Source organism: Eleginops maclovinus, chromosome 2, assembly GCF_036324505.1.
Source record: "Eleginops maclovinus isolate JMC-PN-2008 ecotype Puerto Natales chromosome 2, JC_Emac_rtc_rv5, whole genome shotgun sequence".
NCBI lineage: Eukaryota > Metazoa > Chordata > Actinopteri > Perciformes > Eleginopidae > Eleginops > Eleginops maclovinus.
In genome coordinates this window covers 28,647,751-28,668,430 of record NC_086350.1, presented here as the reverse complement: position 1 = coordinate 28,668,430, position 20,680 = coordinate 28,647,751, and the positions used below count along the sequence as shown (strand labels likewise).

At 43.9% G+C, this 20,680-nt stretch overlaps 1 protein-coding gene across 1 annotated transcript in view; it reads left to right on the top strand.

The window, feature by feature from the left end:
- The first annotated feature begins 7,474 nt into the window (after nt 1-7,474).
- Nucleotides 7,475-20,680, top strand: part of zfpm1 (zinc finger protein, FOG family member 1) — an 81,089-nt gene continuing 67,883 nt past the window's right edge. The window contains exon 1 of the mRNA XM_063911816.1: nt 7,475-8,016. Within this exon, the coding sequence (XP_063767886.1) occupies nt 7,977-8,016 (40 nt within the window). The 5' untranslated portion in view covers nt 7,475-7,976. The remainder of the gene's footprint in view (nt 8,017-20,680) is intronic.

Below are 20,680 nucleotides of genomic sequence, written 5' to 3'. Positions count from 1 at the left end.
GAAGATCATTGAGGGGAAAAACAACTACAGGAAGAGGAACGTCAGCGAAGTCTGGAGAGGCCTAAAAACCATCTCTGGCAAGAAAAGGCCAGACTCCCAGGTCCGGGGGGGACCATCGGTGGGCAAAGAACCTGAACATGTTTTTCAATAGATTTGATCAGTCAGGCGCCCATACCCCGAACACATTCCCCCCTGCTGCACTCCCATTGTCCCTACAGCTATCACACCTCCAACCAGCCCTCGACCACAGACATTCTTCACACCAGCCCCTGTTTCTTCTCCCCCCGCAACACCCCCATCCGCTGATGGCACCTTGGCACAACCAACCAGGTGAGGAGCGAGCTGCAGAGGTGTAAGGCACGGAAGGCAGTGGGTCCCAATAGCATCAGCTCTAGGCTCCTCCTGAGCCTGAAGCAAGGGAGGGTACCACTAATATCGAAGACGTCCTGTGTGGTACCCATGCCAAAGACCCCACATCCGAAGGACTTCAACAGCTACCGGCTGGTGGCGCTGACATCGCAGCTGATGAAGACCCTGGAGAGGCTGGTCCTTGGACACCTTCGGCCCCTTGTGAGACCATCAATGGACCCGCTGCAGTTTGCCTACCAGCCTGACATCGGGGTGGATGACGCTGTCATCTACCTGCTGCAGAGGTCCCTCTCCCACTTGGAGAAGGCTGGGGGCACTGTGAGGATCATGTTCTTTGATTTCTCCAGTGCCTTCAACACCATCCAGCCGCTGCTCCTGGGAGACAAGCTGCAGCTCTCGGGATTAGATCACTACCTGACCTCCTGGATCCTGGACTACCTCACCAACTGTCCACAGTACGTGAGTACTAGGGAGCGTCAATCAGACACCATCATCTGCAGTACGGGGGCCCTCAGGGGACAGTGTTGGCACCGTTTCTCTTCACCCTGTACACTGCAGACTTCACCCACAACACGCCGACCTGTCACCTGCAGAAGTTCTCCGATGACTCCGCCGTCGTCAGGGAGTACAGGGAGCTAACGCAGGACTTCACCCTCTGGTGCAAGAGGAACCACCTCCAGCTCAACTCAGGGAAGATCAAGGAGCTGGTGGTGGATTTCAGATGGCGCAGACACTCCCCCACACACCAGTGAACATCCAGGGAGTGGACATAGAGATTGTGAAATCCTATAAGTACCTGGGTGTTCATCTTAACAACAAACTGGACTGGTCCAATAACTCTGCCACTCTCTACAAGAAGGGACAGAGCAGACTCTTTCTGCGGAGGGGACTGAGGTCTTTTGGGGTGCAGGGGGCACTCTTTAAGAGCTTGACTCATGACTGTGGTGGCATCAGCCATCTTCTATGGTGTGGCCTGCTGTGGCTGCAGCATCTCGGCAGCTGACAGGAAGCGACTGAACAGACTGATAAGGAAGGCCAGCTCTGTCCTGGGGAGTCCTCTGGACACTGGGGATGTGGTGGGAGACAGGAGAATGGCATCCAAGCTGTCCTCCCTGCTGGACAATGTGTCCCACCCCCTCCAGGACACCCTGTCCGCACTGTGCAGCGCCTTCAGCGACAGATTGCTGCACCCGCGGTGTCTCACGGAGAGATACCGCAGGTCTTTCCTTCCTGCAGCGGTCAGACTCTATAACCATCATGGCACCCGGTAGACCCCCAAACATATAACAACACTGACTATAACACCTCCTGTTGTGTTAATAACTGTGCAATAAATATCTGGCTGCTATACTTTTATTTTTGTGTATTTTGTAAATTGTGTGATTCTTGTATATATATATTTTTTAGTACCTTGGTGTATTATTAAGCTGGCTCTTTCTGCTGTAATAATGAAAATTTCCCCTCTGTGGGACTATTAAAAGGTATTCTGATTCTGATTTATCATGCTTACTAAGTGTCAGCAGTTATGATCCATTTTGAATGGATTACATTCAGTTTTACTTGTTGGTTGAGATCATGTCAGCACAGCAGCACTCTATGTATGTGGGATACTGGAAGTAACTTTCCATTGCTCTGACATAAATACCTCATAAGAAATGTTGCCATGACACAGAAGGAAAGCATTGGAAATAGTTACTGAATGATGAGGGCTGAGTTTCATTTAGCTGCTTCAGTTTCAGGTCCTGGTGCTGTTCCTTTCGGCTCACTGCTGGCATGATGGCATGGCTTACACTTGAATATAACCAAGCCATCTTATTGGCAAATGGCAGCAGAAGCAGCAGCTTGGGTTTGTCTCGCATTGCGTGGGTTGGGCGTTGAAGGGATATCTTTGTCATTCTCTCTCATGGCTGACAAACCCTTGCTGCCTAGGCTGGCTTGTTCAGACACAAAGGCGGAGATGCGCTGGTCATTGACAGATTGAGGGACCAGGCTGTTAACATCGCTGCTTACCTCAAAGCCCATATCTTGTAAACAAGCTACGAGAGTTGCCTCTGCTATAGCAGCGTCTTTTTCTTTTTCATCATTTAATGCGTCAAGACTGGCTTGAATACGTGCCTGCTCCACTTTAAGTTCAATTTCCCTTTTGGAATGTGCTGCTCCAGCTTGTGCAGCTTCAGCTTTTGCCATGGCGATGGCCATGTTGATCCTTGACTTGGATGACACACCGGATGAGCAACTGCTCCTTGAGCCCACACACTCTGACTGGTTATCTCCATTGCTATGTTGTGACATTGTGACTCACTGTGTTTTCAATATCGGGAAAAGAAAGCTGTTGAGAAGCTGTCTAGAAGCTGTACTGTTAGTCGCTTATCTCTTGATAGCTGTGTTGCTGTCTTTTCACTGTCATGGGCTATGTTTCCATTCAGTTTAAACACTCCCAAAAACCCCAGGACACAGATGATTAGTTTCCATGAAGTTAACTGGGATTCTTGTGAAACTGTAAACACAGAACAATGAGATACGATCAAGCTAACCAAATAGCAAGCAACGGTAAAGCAGAAAGCTAACTTTAGCACTAACTTAGCCTAGCAACACAATTAGCGTCTTAGCCAGTGTCCGAACTACTGACACGAGATCCCCCGAAAACACGATTTGGGAAATGTTGGGGGGTCTCTAAAATATTGGCAAAATGTGTTTTATTGATATTGAAATCGTGTGTAACGGGAACTATTTGCATATCAGAAGTGTTGTGTTTACATCAAAGATAAAATAAACAGATATGACAACGACTGCAGTCCATCCCCATAATTTCTCACGAATTCTAGGCCTGTTTGTGTGTGGTTGTGCCTCTTTCCCATGCGCATTTTGATACAATGTATGTTGTGGGTGTGGCCGAAGTTTGAGAAAGTGTTTTTTTAATAATTCCGTCTTCAGTCAGATGTGTAAGTGCAAGTGGTCAGCGTTAGCAATGGCTAAACGACAGCAAGGCACTCTTTCCCATTTTGGATTTTTTAAAAAAAGCAAAAGTTCTGAGGAACAAGATGTTGTTCAGTCAGCAGATGACAGTGGACAAGCGTCCGCAACCACGTGCATTACTGGAAACGCTGGACCCACGGTCAGCGTGCAGCAGGACCTAATGAGCAGGACCAACGGTCAGCATGCAGCATGCAGCAGGATCGAGCAGGCAGCGTGGAGCTATCTGCCGGTGAGTCCACGTCCGTGGCCCTCTCTCACCCGAGCATCTGGACGAGCCAGCAGTGGACAGAGTGGAAGTCTCGAAACCCCTGGCTGTATACAAAGGATGGCAAGTTGGGATGCTCTGTCTGCCGGGACACAAAAACCCTTTTATCGGAAATGGGAAGTGGCACACACCTGTCTGAGGAATGGATACACGGGGATGTAAGTAGCCAGACACAATTCGGGTTACGTAAAAAAATATACAAACATAGGGATAGCAACGCGCACAGAAGGGCAGTCGAGATAACAGAAACCAAGCAAAAGGACATTCTACCCAACAGAGTTACTGCGATTAATGCCAAAGCGACAGAAGAAACGGCACTGTCCTTTAGATCGGCCTATATGGTGGCCAAGGAAAGGCTAGCCTATCAGAAGCTACCTGCTATAATGAAATTGCAAGAGCTGAATGGGGCAAAAGTGGGTCCTGTGCACAAATCAGACAAATCATGTGCTGAAATGATTGGTCATATTGCGCAGGAAATGAGAAGAAAGTTAGTTTCAAACATAAAAGAAATGAATTCAAGAATCAGCCTAACCATTGATGAGAGCACAGTGCACGGACGTGCCTATCTCATTATTTATGTAAGATGTGACGTGAGTGGGAAAGGAGACGTGGACAATGTATTTTTGGACATTGCAGAGCTGACACAGGGCACAAATGCAGAATCCATTTTCAATAGTTTGAGACAGAGTTTGCGCCAAGCTGGGTTAGATGACGAGTTTTTGGGCCGGAACCTCATTAGCATCGCCACAGATGGTGCTGCAGTCCTCACCGGTAAAACCACTGGGCTGATTGCGAGGCTGAAACGCGATTTCCCCAACATACAGTCAATCCACTGTCTCGCCCACCGCCTTGAATTGGCTGTCCATGACTCACTCAAGGAGGTTGCTGGATGTAACCACTCCCATTTTCATCTCCAAGCTCTATGCTCTGTACCACCAGTCCGCAAAGAATGCACGCTTGCTTGAGGAGGCGGCTGCTGACCTCAATATGCAGGTTTTGAGAATCGGACAAATATTCACTATACGATGGGTGGCTAGTAGCTTTACACGCGATGCGTGTGTGGAGGTGTGGAGCCTGTGTGCGTAATTGCCGTAAAGCTGTGCTGTCCGCGTATGATTCTGTATGTAGGCTTGTGTTTTCGAGATCCGCGCTCTGAGTCAAGCGCAAGATTAAGCGCCCCCCCCCCCCCCCCCCCCCCCCCCGAGAGAAAAATGGGACCCCCCGAAAATCTCGGCATAGTTCGAACACTGGTCTTAGCCTTTTGAATATACTCGCAAACTCAAAATACATGACGACGTAATGCTATAACATGCATTAATACTTACAGACTTTGCCTTAGCAAAGAGAGAGAAAGAATAGCATTTAACTGACGAACTGATGACTGGATGTGCTCTTGTATCTGATCGCGGCATGGCAAATTTACTTCCTGTCTCCCAGGATGCACTGCTTCTATATTACCATGGTTACAGAAATAACCCGATCACATTAAACTATGATAGCAGAATAACAAACACATTTCTAAAGGCATAACATTGCTTCTTATTTCAGAACGCCTTTTGACTTCACTCCCACAAACTTCCAATCCCATGTTTTTTATTCAAGTCTGCCGCCATTTTTCTGTGAATTGTTTGTGTTCTCCCTTATTTTTACAGTCAATGGTTCTCCCCTTTGTTTATACTGTTTTCATCCAGCTCTTGTCTTTTGAGTGATTTGAACAGCTGTTGAAAGGGTGAACCATGAGCAGGCTGTTGTTGGTGGCTGTTGTTTGTAGTTGCTTGCTCCCCATCTTGAAAGCATGCAGAATATAATGTAATTTATAATGATTATTTCTCCCTATCTGAGACAATTCTTCATTGGTTGTGACACTTTGATGGCCTTTGTTGACAAAAACACAAGTAGCATTATAATAAAAGAAGAACCCTGAATGTACTCAAACACTCTGATGTTATCAGAGGGGTATCAGAGGGGTACAATAATTATGTCTGAATTATGAAAAGGTGTAGACTAGTGTCTCTGCATCAGCTATGGATACACAAAAGATATTGGCTATGTTGCAGGGTATACGTAGGTGAGGGAACGGAACACCAAGTTACTACTGATTGTTCAAACGGTGTCTATGCAGAACAGTGTCAATTGACAACAACTCAGTTTTTTTTTAATTTATCGCAGTCTTTCACATCAGACAAGCAGGCCTCTTATCAATTGGAAAGGATCATCCGACTTTATAGACACATACAGTGGGATATCATCAGTGTAGCAGTGATTGATTTCCACTGATGCTTGCATAAGAGTCAGGTCTAATTATGTACACAGACAAATGCAGAATGTCTTTTGCGTTGATGTTAATATTGTTCTTCAGTCCTGCTAAAAAGAAAGCTGCTGTTGCAGGGCTGTAATTAGATCATCAGTTCATTTGGGCAGACATGCTTGTCTACCTGCGTGCATGGCTGCATGTCACCAGTGTTTAGCCAAGCTGCTAGCTTATGAAAAGTAGTAGCAACAGCCATGTTTGTATTCTATACAAATATTGATCATTTAGGGTTGTGGCTTTGGAGGGAGGCCTAAAAAGACGTGCAAAGACAACTGTTGCCAATTTTGAGACTATGTGGCTTTTGCAGCTAGTGTAGCTAGCTACAATATTTGACAGCATTGGGCTGAGTTTATGGTTTTTAACCTTTGAATCCAACTTACCCTTGCTGTCTTCTCCAATTCAACCCACCATAGCTTTAAGTTAGCAGCTGAGAGAGCTGTATAGTTTTAATTCTGTTGTGTGAACCAAGTAAACCTGAAAATGTTTCTTACTTTAAGACGTGCACGTAGAATGCCCCAGTGACCTGCTGCAGCATGGAACTCTCTGAAATGTTTATAGTTACTTAGGATATCCAAATGGCATTCCTTCAGCAACAACAGTTTTCTTTCTATGTTGGCGAAGAACAGTAGCAGTTAATAACATATGTAAAACATTATAAAGTTATTTTATTTTTCAAATCTGTCATTCTGGGCAGGAACAAGCCAGATAGTAAACTATACATAGAATAGAATCCTTTATTGTCATTATAAAGGTACAACGAGATGAGTAGAGTTACTTTCTTTTTTTAAGGTGCCATCAAAAATACAAAAAACAGACAAGACGTACAACATGCAGGAGAAGACAACATACAAGCAACAAGCATTCAAACTTCAATATGCAGATAAGAATTAAAGTGCAGGAATGTTATATTGAATGTGTATAAATATATATATATATATATATATATATATATATATATATATACATGTATGGAGATGCATCTCCATACATGTAAAGGTACAGTAGAATGCCAAAAAAAGTAGGATGCAGCTTTTCAAGGTAAATGTTCTCACAGTGTTTGTAATCTCAAAGCTGCTGGCATGATTGCTCTGTGCAACAGCCCTCACTAGCTCTACAGAACATCGAGCTTGTGATGCGCCTTCATCATTCTGCTCTGAGGTACTGACATGTGAAAGATGGCCTCTAGGTGGCGCCAGTGCAGTATGCTGCCAGCTCACACTGCTGTTTATGAAAAAAACCACAACATGTTTGGAAAATAGTGTGTGACTTATAGGTCCCTGATTTCTGAATGTAGAATGTAAATAACGATAAATATACATAACGATTCATCCACTGATTATCAGAATCAGAAATCCTTTAGCGGGGAAATTTGCAATATGCATGTATTTGTTAACCTACCATACATTTTCAGTATGAGTAAGTATTTCATTTATTTAGATACTTTTAATTCATTAAATTAAAAAAGTGCCTGTTTTACATGGGTACGTTTGAACCAATAGAAGATGAGTGCGAATAATACGTCAGACGTAATGGGCGCGCCCCAGGCGTCTGCTCCTCTGTAGTAAGCGGAGTGGACTGTAGCGCTCGAGCTCCACAGAAAGTGACTCCCGCTTCAGTGACAGTACAGGCGGACAGGGGGCGGACCTGCGAGAGGAAACTTCACAGAAACAATAGCAGTCACTCCGCTGACCTCCATATAACTATTGTTATTAATACCAGTAATATTTCCTGAAGACAGTCACCTGTGACTGGTGACGGGTTGCGTCGGTGTCCAGCGCCTGGTGAAGGAATAACGTGAGCAGGAAAACGGATAGAACGGTGAGGTGAAGGCACGTTTGAGAAGAACAGAAGGAGGACAGTGACAAGTACGCGGACTGAGCCACAGGTAGCCCCACGTTAACTGCCGTGGCAGAAGATATCAAAGTGCAGGCGGGTCATGCGGAGCGCCGCGTCGCAGTAGTAAACGGCGGGGAAGAGAAGAGGCAGCAGACCGAAGAACCGCAGCGCCGCTGCGCCGCTCCGCCGCTCCGTCTGCCGTCAGAGGGAAGAGCCACTATGTCCCGGAGAAAGCAGAGCAAACCCCGACAGATAAAGCGTGAGGATAAAACAGCTCTTTTTCTTAACGTTGTCCTTTTGTTGTGTGCAGTTGTAGTGTGTGGTGAGCCACGCGCTCCCTGTGAAGAACCCGTGTGTTATGTGCGGCGCTTCGATTGGACTGTGCGGTCATTACAAAGTTAATAAGTAGTGTAAAACTCTGCGTGTTCACCTGGCTGTCTCCACAGTAGTTTTATGACACTGTTTTTATGGGTAAATATCCCCTGAAACACAACCTAGATCCACAGAGCACACTGTTTTGCCTTTGATTATATCAGCAAATAAAGCTGTTTAGTAGCCCAGTTCAATCGAGTTTATACAGCGATTCCTCAGAATAGGCTAGAGACGTAGCAGTCACCTTTTACTCAGACTGTTATTCAAACTCATGTAAGTACCACTTTGGTAGCAGTGCTATCTAGACTGCGCTAGAATATAAAAACAGCTTTTATTTATTACCCTGTTAAGAATGCTTTGTCCATTGGCAGCTGAAACTGTAGCCGTCGCTTCCTGTTTAATTCTGTTGTGGAAACGTCAGTGTTCTCTGAAAAGCTGATGTGAACAGAGATTACGCAGCGATCCGATGTGAGCCCAGATTAAGATTAAAATTGGATTTTTTTTATTTGTTTTCTGTCTGAGGCTGCGCCGGGCCGCCGTCGCATTTTCCCCCTGGCTTTTCACTTCTCCTTCCAGAGATGGGCCGTCAGATAGGCAGCCTGCAGATCTCTACTGATAGCTGCTTACAATTGGATCTTTTTTTCATCCATCCCTTTAACTCAATAATGCATCTCAGGGGCGCTGGGAAGGCCTTTGGTCCCGCTGCTCTCCGTGCTTGGTTCTTCCTGTTCATAAGATGTCTGAAGCTCTTTGGCTTGTGACTGAGGTTCACAGTTGATATAACAGTATATTAATGATGTTGTGATTAACCTAGGCATGTTGTATTTTCAGTTTATGGGGAGTCTCAGTCTAAATCTAGTGTCACACTGGAGATTAAACTTTAAATAAATAGTTGTATCTGTTTGGAAGCTACAGCTGGAAAGGAAAATTGACATCAGCAGTGTTTGGTAAGTTATCACATTGAACAAATAATCAAATCTAGTCATCAGTGATTGTGTCACTGTTTTCCCGGAAAACATGTTGTCCAAAAGCAACATTTGCAGGCTATATGTCATCACCTTACACAAATACACAGTTATATAAAATGTTTATAGGTAGGCTCTGGTGGCAGTAGGTGTAGTTTTTCCCAGACATGATATTAGATAAAGGCATGCATTTTTTATAATCTAATGCAACCCTCACTTTTGAGCCATGTAAAGGGAGCAAGGAGCATTGCATCCTGTCACTGAGACGCCCCCAAGTTACTGTGAAACCTGCATACTGAACTGTCTCAGTAAGCTAGGAGGCAGTAGAGGAAGTACTCAAGTACTTTTACTTAGGTAAAAGTAAAAATACCACTATGTGGAAATAGTTTTCCTACAAGTTTACCTAAAATTCCTGCATTCAAAGTGTTATGCAAGTAAAAGGACAACATTTGTAGCACCCAAATATACATAATGTTAAAAAAAGGTCAACTATGAGGCCATCAGACCGGTTTATGCAGAATTATTATTATTATTATTATTATTATTATTATTATTATTATTATTATTATTATTATTATTATTATTATTATTATACCCCCCTTTCAGAATACTTTTGCAATTGAATGAATGAGTATTTATTTATTAATGAATTAATGTATAACGTATTTGTTGCACTTAAGAGGGTCCTTTTGATTACTTTATATTCTGCTGAATAGCTATTCATCTATAAAAATATAATATATTTTACTGGTTCATTATGTTTTGCAAGTGACTAAAATGTTAAAATAATTGTATTGGAGTTAAAATTACAATGTTTCCCTTAAAGTATTAAGTAATTAAGTACATAACTTGGGTAAAAACACATTGTTTTCTGGTTCTAATGCTATCTGCATGTTGCATTTTGTATATTTTAATGCTGGGCCAAAGAAAGTTAAATCACAGAAGACACAACTCAGTTTAACCAAATGTGTGCAGGGTCTACCTCTACCTATCATGTGGGCTCAGCTATTGTGATCCAGTATATCTGACAGGCTGCCATGAAGGCTGTCTCTCCATGAGGTTCTCTGATGTGCCACTGCATGTAGTCTATATAGTCTTTCACTTCCTGTTTTTTGACATGTTTCCCTGAAGAGGCATATCAGCTGTGAACGCAGCAGGCTCCTACAGTAAGCCAGCAGCGAGGCCTGGAGATGTATCCCAGACCCTGAGGCTGATAAACTCAGGCTAGACTTGGCGTGTCTGAGAGAGAGAGAGAAAGAGAGAAAGAGAGAGAGAGAGAGAGAGAGAGAGAGAGAGAGAGAGAGACATGTGTGTGTCTCAGGGGTGTTATGGCCGTCTTTATCAGGGCTTTTGGTCCACTATGCCTCCCTATGCACCAGGCCCCGGCTGCTGTTGAGGCCAGCCAGGCTCTCAGCCCCGTGACTCTCTTGTGATTTGGCAGACATTTTGATAGGAAAGAGTGAGGAGTGATAAGGACTTTGTTTGGCTGGGGTGTTTGGGGGTTCAGCAAAGGGAAGGGGCTGCTGGTGCTACCACTATAACCACTGGTATTACTATCAATGCCGTGAGTCCACCATGTTGTTTTCAGCATGCTGCATGCTGTCACTTGTTGCAGTCAGGTCAGTGTTAGCAGGTTGACTTCCATTATAACAGTAATGTACTTCCAACTTCCTCTCTCAAAATGATTCATACTACTTTCTATAGCCCAGTGGTGGTAGTTATTGTGTGGTGCTGTGTGTCAAGTGAGCTGATTGGTTGATGAAATAAAATGCAAAGGTTATACTCAGACTCTTCATAAGAATAACATAAACTGCTATGCAGAAGTCTCCAAGGGACCCTTCATGTAGCCCACAGAAGGAAGTTTCAGCCTTTACATTACCAATAATCCTTACCATAAATCAGAAGGCACCTGCTGATGTCCCTCAGTGAAGCAGCTGATGCACTGCAAATGAAACATTTAACAAATGTATCACAAATTAAAGGTAATGAGAATTCAATTCCTTGTTATCACTTTACCTTGATTTTTTTGGGGAAAATTGGTAGGCCAGGTGATTCCTGCAGTATGGGCCAACAATGGAACCTCCAGTACATCATAAAGGCAAACAAATGACCATGCCTGTACATTATGCACTTTACTGATGCAGTTTGGGGAATCGATGAAATCTATGATTTTAAATACCTTCTTTTTTTTAAACCACCAGGGAAAACGTCAATTGACAACAACAACAACAACAACAAAGAAATTAAGACAACATAATGTGGTTATCTTTTTCATTTTCCCCCCCAGCAGCCATGGATTAGGTCCAGGGCTTTCTGCGGGCCCATAGTTGAAGAAGAGAAGCGGTGTTTGTGTAGCAGATAGATATTTGTCTGTGTCTCTTTGTGCGTCATCCTCCCCAACGGTTGGTGATCTTTCAGCCTGATAAGGTTTCTCTCCTTGATGGGGAGATAGGAGGCAGGCAGGCAGCCCACTGAGGCTGGATCCCTGGGCTTATATTTTGGCAGTTGAGATGGGAGACGTGATAAAACTTCGGGGCGATTGCTGCTGCTGATATTGCAAAGCAAAAGAGAGAGAGAGAGAGAGAGAGAGAGAGAGAGAGAGAGAGAGAGAGAGAGAGAGAGAGAGAGAGAGAGAGAGAGAGAGAGATGGGAGGTTGGGCAGATGGAAGGAGAGATGGAAGATGGAGGGCACATTTTAATTACATCTGGCTGTTGCATGCCATTTCCCTGGCCTTGTTGCGTTGTGGTTGTTTGTTTTGTTTGCGATTTGCTGGGGTTGGATAACTTGACAATTTAAAGATGAGAAATGCAGAGGGAGGGCTGCTTAAACGTGTGGCGATAGAAGGGAGGAGAAGAGCTGTGAAGGTAAGGTAGATAGGAGGAAGAAAAACAAACGGAGAAAGAGTGGAAATAGTGTGTGAAATACATAGCTGCTATGAATGTCTTGTAGTATGTTTTAATGGCAGATCCCCGCCCCTTTGTGAAAGATGTTTGGGGCTGATAAGGAGGCCTGCTGATGGTAGATAGATAACACTCTGCAGATCCACACTGCTGATTGGGCCCTGTGTGTGTGTGTGTGTGTGTGTGTGTGTGTGTGTGTGTGTGTGTGTGTGTGTGTGTGTGTGTGTGTGTGTGTGTGTGTGTGTGTGTGTGTGTGTGTGTGTGTGTGTGTGTGTGTGTGTGTCAAAGATTGGTTCCTATGACTTCAGTGCTTGAGCTCAGAGGTCAGCATGAATTAAATGCTCCCTCCCCCAGGCTTAAAGCAAACCAGAACGCCTGCAGAGGCTGACCTCCTCCTCCTCCTTTCCACTTCCTCCCGTTTCTTTTAAAAACATATGAAACATTTCTTTATGGCTTAAAAAAGGTTTGTTTAGATATCTTAAAGGATTTCTGGTACCGGTTGAGTGCACTGCAGCTGAAAGAAACGAGTAACTGTGTTGTTGCGAGGTCATGTGATTGTTATATGGACGCACAATTGAGAGATTAATTCATTCTTTGTGAGCTAAAGTGGAAAAAACACACAAACATGTCTAAATTCCAAACACACACACACACACACACACACACACACACACACACACACACACACACACACACACACACACACACACACACACACACACCACACACACACACACACACACACACACACACACACACACACACACACACACACACACACACACACACACACACACACACACACACACACACACACACACACACACACACACACACACACACACAGAAGAGTCATGCAATGCCTTGGTGGTTTTCCCTTGTGTTTTTTTCGCCCTCTTTGTTCTGCTTTTAGCTTGATGTGAACTTTTGATAAGCCGCGGGGCCTGATCTTCAGTGCAGATAGCGATCGCCAAGTGTGATTAGAGTTGTTATCAGGCAGGAGCAGGCAGGAGCCGAGGCTCCACCGCAATAAAAACAGGCCCAGGCAGGAGCAGCCGGGGTCCGGACCCTGGCAATCAGTTCCAGCCCTAATGGGATTAATGTTGTTGTATAATTAGATGATAGGTGTGAATGCATTTCTTTTCTCCCTCAATCTTTTCTCACTTATTCAAACTACCCTCCTCCTCTCTCTCCTCCCTAACAAGCACTGTCATTGATTAGTTTAATTTAAATTAATAGCACGTATTACTCATTCCAGATTATGTGTAAGATAGCATAGACATGTTGGGGAATTTTGGTGTTCAGTGATTATTATCTCAACATGGATTTTTTTTCGTTTTTACTATTATTTTCTGTTGAAGGTGTAAAACTTGAAGAGCGTACAGTAAGACGAAGGGGGGGGGGGGGGGGAGTAACAGCATCAGCAGGATGACTCGCACTTGATTCCACTGACAGATTTTAAACTGGCTAGATGGTGACTGATTGGATGCGAGCGATTCTCATGCTCACAATCAGATAGCTTGGTTTGAGAGTTGCATATGCCTGCAATCAGTCACACACACATTTGCATGCAGTATAGTATCCGCACAAAACACAGTAACACTTCAAAAACATAGAAATGACCAAGTTTTCAGTGTGTGTATTAGGCAGTCCTGATAGGATTTCTGTGAGAAGAATCTTTGAAGGTTCAAGCTGAAAATCCACTTTCCATAATGCTTCAATACCTAAACATGATTGAATTTGGATTATTCTCTTCTTTTCAGCACTCTTTCAATCATTTTCAAGTGTTTTTATCTCGTGGATTTGCCTGTTTTCTTTGCTTTTGTCTAAGGCTTAAGCTTGCTCTCATTAAAGTGTGTGTTTGCACTGTAGCTATCCGAGCAGCGTCGACAAAGAGTGTGTGTGCATGGTAAGATAGACCAAAGGGGGAAGTTGGCAGGGTTATAGAGGAAACACCGTTTGTGTTTGGTGTGTGGATGAGTTATTACCCTTTCCTGCTATTTACCAAGGGGTCGGCCTTGTTGTGAATTATGGTTCCCCAACTCAGCACCGTTGTAAAACGGTGTCACCCTTGACCTCGGCACTGAGGACTCTGTATGAGGGAGGAGAGAAAACATTAACTCGGCCAACAGTAGCGTAATCGAGGTCCAAACTGTTTGCTCTAGCAGTAATTACCACTCTGCCAGCTCTTCCCAGGAAGCTTTGTGAGGGCTTAACTCACGGCTGACGGGCTCCCTATCATAGACGCTGGATGTTTAACTAGAGTTACCAAAGAATCCAAGCCTGCTGCTTCAGCCGCTGTCCCATCCACCAGAACACAGATCTGAGGACACAATGCAAGCTTCCATCATCATGATGAAACACACTTGAGAAAGCTAGGGTGTGCCGAAAACAGCGGAATCAAATAATTTGAACCCGACTTTATCATAGGAGACCCAATGGAGGTCAGTAGGGTCAGTCAGAGGGTGTAGGGCTAGAGCAGCAGCGTGCACTTGCTGGTAGGCCACAGCTGTGATCTCTGGTCAGGAGGACTCTGGACACTCAAAGAACAGTGTGTTCAGTGTGTGACTGAATATATATCGGTGTGTGTGTGTGTTAGAGAGAGAGACAGGCAGTGTTATGACAAGCCCCCCCCAGAGGCAGTGATAAGACAGGCCATTTGCTCCTACTGTGCTGAGCGCTCTGTTCCAGGGTGTTAAGGCAACCTGAGCAAACACCATTGCCTGACCTGCTTTTACAGCCCACACACACACACACACACACACACACACGCACACACGCACACACACACACACGCACGCACGCACGCACGCACGCACGCACGCACGCACGCACACACACACACACACACACACACACACACGCACACCTGCACACACACATACACACACACACACACACACACACACACACACACACACACACACACACACACACAGACATTCTCCACCCTCACTAATGGACAATGTCTGCTAAACTTGAATTACCAGACCACCAATATTAATAATATTAACAGTCAAGAGTCCAAGTGTCAAAGGTCACAGCAACCTGAACAGATGGTGTCTGGACATATCATAAATTGCTTAATACAGACACATTCTTCCGCACTAACCTTTGACCTTCTGTGCACCTGCTGCCAGAGCAGTCTGCCAGTAGAAACCCTGGATCTGTTTACTGTTTGCATCATTTTTCTGTCTTCATTGAAGTGGCAGGATGGAATGGTCCTAAATGGAGGTTTTATAACCCACATACACATTATGTTTCATAACCCACATACGCATTAAAGTTATGTTTTGTTCCTCTCAATTTTGAATATCAATATTTTCATGACAAAATGTAGCAATTCCACAGTAGATGTATGAGAGCGGAGAAAAAAATAGTAGTAGAAGAGGAGAGAAATAAACCAAATGACAGCCGCCATATGTACAGTAAACAAGAGAAGATATGAAGAGAAGGGGACAATGAGTGAAAGAGGAAGTAGAGGAAAGAGGAAAAATGGGAGGCGATAAGGGCGACTCAGTGTCCGAGACAATGCTAGTAGAAAGAGGAGATGGAGCAGGAGCCTCCTGGGAGCCACCTTAGCACAGGGGGTCTAGACCAGCGGCACCTCTTGCTGTCTTTTAATACACACACACACACACAAAACACACACACACACACACACACACATCGTTAATCTTCGGGGGGGTCACTGGGGGTCTCCTCTGGTTTGTGAAAATGTAACTTTCGACACGTTTTTCAGGGCACCTTGTTGTTGCAGTTCCCTCTGGCTGCCAACAGAGGATGATAAAACTCATAAATGTGTTGTTTTCCATTGATATGTAGTTTTGTCCCTGATTACATTTTGAAATGAGAGGCTGGTCAGAGCTGTGTTGCTGAGCTCTCTTTCTCTCCTCTTTCTCTCTCTCTCTCTCTCTCTCTCTCTCTCTCTCTCTCTTTCTGTCTCAGTATCTCTTTCTCTCTCTCTCTCTCTCTTCTCTCTCTCTCTCTCTCTCTCTCTCTCTCTCTCTCTCTCTCTCTCTTTCTGTCTCAGTATCTCTTTCTCTCACGTCTCAGTGTGTACATTATGAGTCATGTGAGCCAGTAGTGTAGCAGTGATCCGGGCCTGTGGATTGCTTTGTGCTTGTGTAAACCGTGGAGCTCTGGCTCCCCGACTGATAAGTGAACTGCCAATCAACTGGCTGTGCGCGGTGTGTGTGTGTGTGTGTGTGTGTGTGTGTGTGTGTGTGTGTGTGTGTGTGTGTGTGTGTGTGTGTGTGTGTGAGTGTGAGTGTGAGTGTGAGTGCGCGCGCGTGTGTGCGCGTTTGTAGTGGGGCGAGAAGTTTGTGTGTCTGGCCCTCCGGTACACTCATAGACTATGTGGCATGTGCCATAGGTGGAAAAAGTAATATTTGGGACATTTAATATAAATCAGTTACAATAAAAAAAAAATGTTGACAGAGGAATCCCCCCCTGATAGTGACAGTGTTGTCATGTCGGAGCTCTGAGGGCTGAAAATTTCAATACTATCTTAATTATAGCTCAGTTTTCAGCACTGTGCTTGTGTATACTATACTGTCTTTATTTTTAATGTGACAAATAGTCACTAAGCCCATGAAGGCTTAGCTAGTCTTTGAAACAGTAAGGACTTGTTTGTGGAACATCAGACAACAGGACGCCATGGTTCCCAGCCACTATGGTTGCAGGATGATGCAGCATTTCTGATATATACATGATTTAGTTATCCCTCTGTTAAAAAAAGGCTTACTTATACAACTCCAATATGTAATGAAACAGGAGGTCTCATGGAGACACCTTGGCATTTAAGAAGCACACATAGGGTGCAACTAATGTGAGGAAATTATGTAAGTGTACATTCAATTTTCACAATGTCCTCCTAGTCGTCATAATTCAATTTATTGTTTTGATCTAATGCCCAAAACCCAATTATCACCCGTTTACAGTGACATACAACGCAGAAAAGTATCATTATCGAGTGTCAAAGTAGTTTTGGATTATGTATCTGCTTGATAACTGAGTTAATTGTTAAAACTGTGGTCACGCCAAACAAGGTGGGAGCCCCTGATGTGAACCTCTGCTGTGATGTGAAGAATAATTATTTCATACATATTACATACAAATACTGTTTATGTAACATATGCAATCTCACATTAATAATATCCAGATCCATTTAATATGAAGGATTAAATGTTTGCATGACCAAATACAAACATACTCATTGTATTTGCTACAACATTTTACTCATTATTTAAATCAGTAATAAAAAGCCATATCAATCTCTTTAAACTCCAAACAAATTGAGGCACTTGATCTTTTCTGGCTTTAATGAACTATTCAACTAACTGTATGTTATCTTCCTGATTAATGAGTCCCTGCTGTCAGATCATTTATGATGGGTGTGTGCATCAAATATAACTTAACAGCCTGGAGTGACAGGAAGTCACACCGTAAACTCTCCTCCTGAACATAACCACAATGTCTGTGCGATATCAGATTAAATAATATAGCTGTAATGTTTCTTCAGTTTTTCCCTTCTATGACCACTTCCTGCCTTTCCATCAATTTATCCTTTCTTCTCCTGTCTTTAAATAATCTCCTCTCTCTCGCCCCTTCAATACTTTTTCAAGCTCTACCCCTCCACCTTCAGTTCTTCTTTCATTCTATCTATCTGCCCCCTCCTCCTCTCTTTTTCTGTCTGCAGCCAGACCCCTAGCCCTGGCGCAGCAGGTCTTGGCGGTATGATAATGTGGAAAGTTGAACTGGCCCCATTACAGCGAGGCTGATGGTAGGGCCGATAAGGCTGTTGATAATGGGTGCAGATAGCGCTGACACAGCGGTCCAATAGCCTAGCCTTGCCCCCCTCCCTCCTTCCCTCACCCCCTCAACCCCCCCACCCCCCATTATCATTCCTGCCCACCGATGGGCTCCCAGAACGCTATCTCCTCTCCATTTCCACTCCTGCGACAGATAAGAATGGAAATACTGACTTCATAGCTGACTGATTAAAGTGTCTGCCTTTCTTGATAATACACAGATAAATTGTGTTTTTCTTCTTCTTCTTCTTCTTCTTCTTCTTCTTCTTCTTCTTCTTCTTCTTCTTCTTCTTCTTCTTCTTCTTCTTCTTCTTCTTCTTCTTCTTCTTCTTCTTCTTCTTCTTCCCCTCTCTCTATCTAGAAAAGGGTGCGGCCCAGCAGAAGTAAGAAAAACCCTCTCCTCTTTTCATTTCTTTTTCTTTTGTTGAGTTTTTTTTGGAGGAGAAGGGAGATGAAGTGGAGAGGGAAGGGTGGGGGGATTCCGAGATTCTGTAGTGGTCACAAGATTGGAATGAATGCATTGAAATGTGCAGTGTATTATACATTTACAGATCCTGTCGGCAGTGTTGATGTGTTAAAACCGCGCGGGCACAAACACCCTTCCAGAAGGGTCATCAATACTACCCTGATTATAAAGAACACTTGTATTACTGGCTTTTTGAGTCATTATAAAGGCAACAAGAGTGGCTACAGAAGCAGGGGAGGGATAGAGATGGATTGATAGAGAGAGTGGGGGCAGACAGGCCCATTTGCAGCCCAGTAAACTCCCACTGCAGCTACAGCCATTTCCAGGTAGACTTTTTTTTATCACCGATTGCTCCAGTTTGATACAAGGAGAGATCCCTGATGGATATGCTCCCTGCATCCAAATCCTCTAACCCATTTGCTTTTTACCCTCCTCCCATATCTCCCTCCTCTCTCTTATCTTTAGCTCTCCAGCTCTGTGTCTGTCCAACTGCACTTCTGTCCTCCTCACTATCCTACACTATTCCCTATCAGCACCATCAGGATGGAGATGGTGACGGTGTCTGCTGTCTGTCCGAAGATTGACTTACATTCAAGTTGTTGGATGTACGTTTCAACTGCATTAAAAGAGATCAAATGCAATTGCAAGATTCTGATTGGGTTTCCATCATGTAGACCATAAAGCCATGACTTGACTGGACCCTACCCTAACCCTAACAAGGTGCTGATGTGTGATTCTGAAACTAAACCCACAGGGGACTCCTGGTAGTCCAAGGATTTAATGAAGCTAGTAAATAGTAGTAAATGTCAATGTGGTATTAAAAGTCCAGTCAGACATTGTGTGAAGACACTTGTGCGTCCCGCTCTGCTGAAGTGTCCACTGCAGGCTATCTGCTGAGTACTGCCTGTCCATGACCTCTGACCTCAATTGCACAATGGATTCAGCAACATGTTTCTTACACAGTTTAAAGAAAATATCTTGAACAGTATCAGACATCATATTTTGTCTTTATTAGATATTCAGTAGAGAGAAAGGCAAACAAAGGAAAACAGGGGGAGTAGGGGAAGGCGTCACATGAAAGAAAGGTCCATGGGTCGAATTAAACTGGGGCTATTTCAGCTTAATGTTCCATGTTTTAACCATAAGGACACCCTGACACCATGGGCAATAATACACACGTTCATTAGTCATTATACACTGGTTATACTAAGTGATTTTTGTAATTTTTGGATTAGATGTAAAAAGAGTGGATTTCTTTCAGGGATGTTATTAACAGTATTTCCACATTCTGGAAAATGTGCTTATTGTCTGCCTTGCAGAGACTTAGAGAGGGGTTAATAGCACTCTGGTGGCAGGAGCATAATGACTGAAAGCAGGGGAAGCATAAAACAATCTTGGTACCAGAAGTTCTAAAAATTATTGTTATATCAGTTTTTTTATGTGTACAATAACACAGTTTAAGAAGAGCACATTGTTTGCTTGACCATGCATACTCCTTTCCTGGAATCTTAGTTGGTTGCCTGGCAACATTCCAGCAATAATGCACCAGGCTAGCAGTTTTCTCTTAAAGAAACGGTATTCACCTGCTGGCTGCTTCATGCAGTCCAGAACCACTCATCTACGTTTTTGCAACAAAGCAAATAAGCTTTTCCCTGAGTGTACAGAGCTGTTTTTGTCCCCTGCAATATTGTATGGATTGTCAAACAGCGCCCCTGAACTACAGCTGCCACTAATCTACTAACAGTATCTGCTTTCCAATGTAAAAACATATCAGACAATGATATGGGTGAAAGAAGTCATTTTGTTTAGAAATCGTCCTGTATTTTGTCTCAATGAGGACAAACACCAGCACACTCCAACACATCCTGAAATCTTTTATTCTGCTCATTATCCAATTATATTGTGCCTAATTTGTTTTATTTCTAACACTACAAAAAGGCACAAGAAATCAACAAAACGATTCCAATTGATTCCATCTTCATCTGGAAACACCAGAGACAGAAACCTGCAACACAGATTAAAGTCCACTCAAAGGTTTACTAATCCATTCATCATCAGTGTTTGTCCGTTTCTCCTTACTACATTGATGTCTGATCAGCTCGTAGTGTGGCGCCCCTCCAGTGATTCAGAGAGATGTTGTGTTCTCCACAGGGAGCGCTGGGACGGAACTACATGCTGTTTGTCCAGGCCACACTGTGACCTTGATAGATTACAGACACAGAGCAATGATAAGTCTGTATGTGAAATACTTTTCCTCTTCTCAGAAATATGGCTGCAGTGCGGCCTGGACTGTGTGTGTGTGTGTGTGTGTGTGTGTGTGTGTGTGTGTGTGTGTGTGTGTGTGTGTGTGTGTGTGTGTGTGTGTGTGTGTGTGTGTGTGTGTGTGTGTGTGTGTGTGTGTGTGTG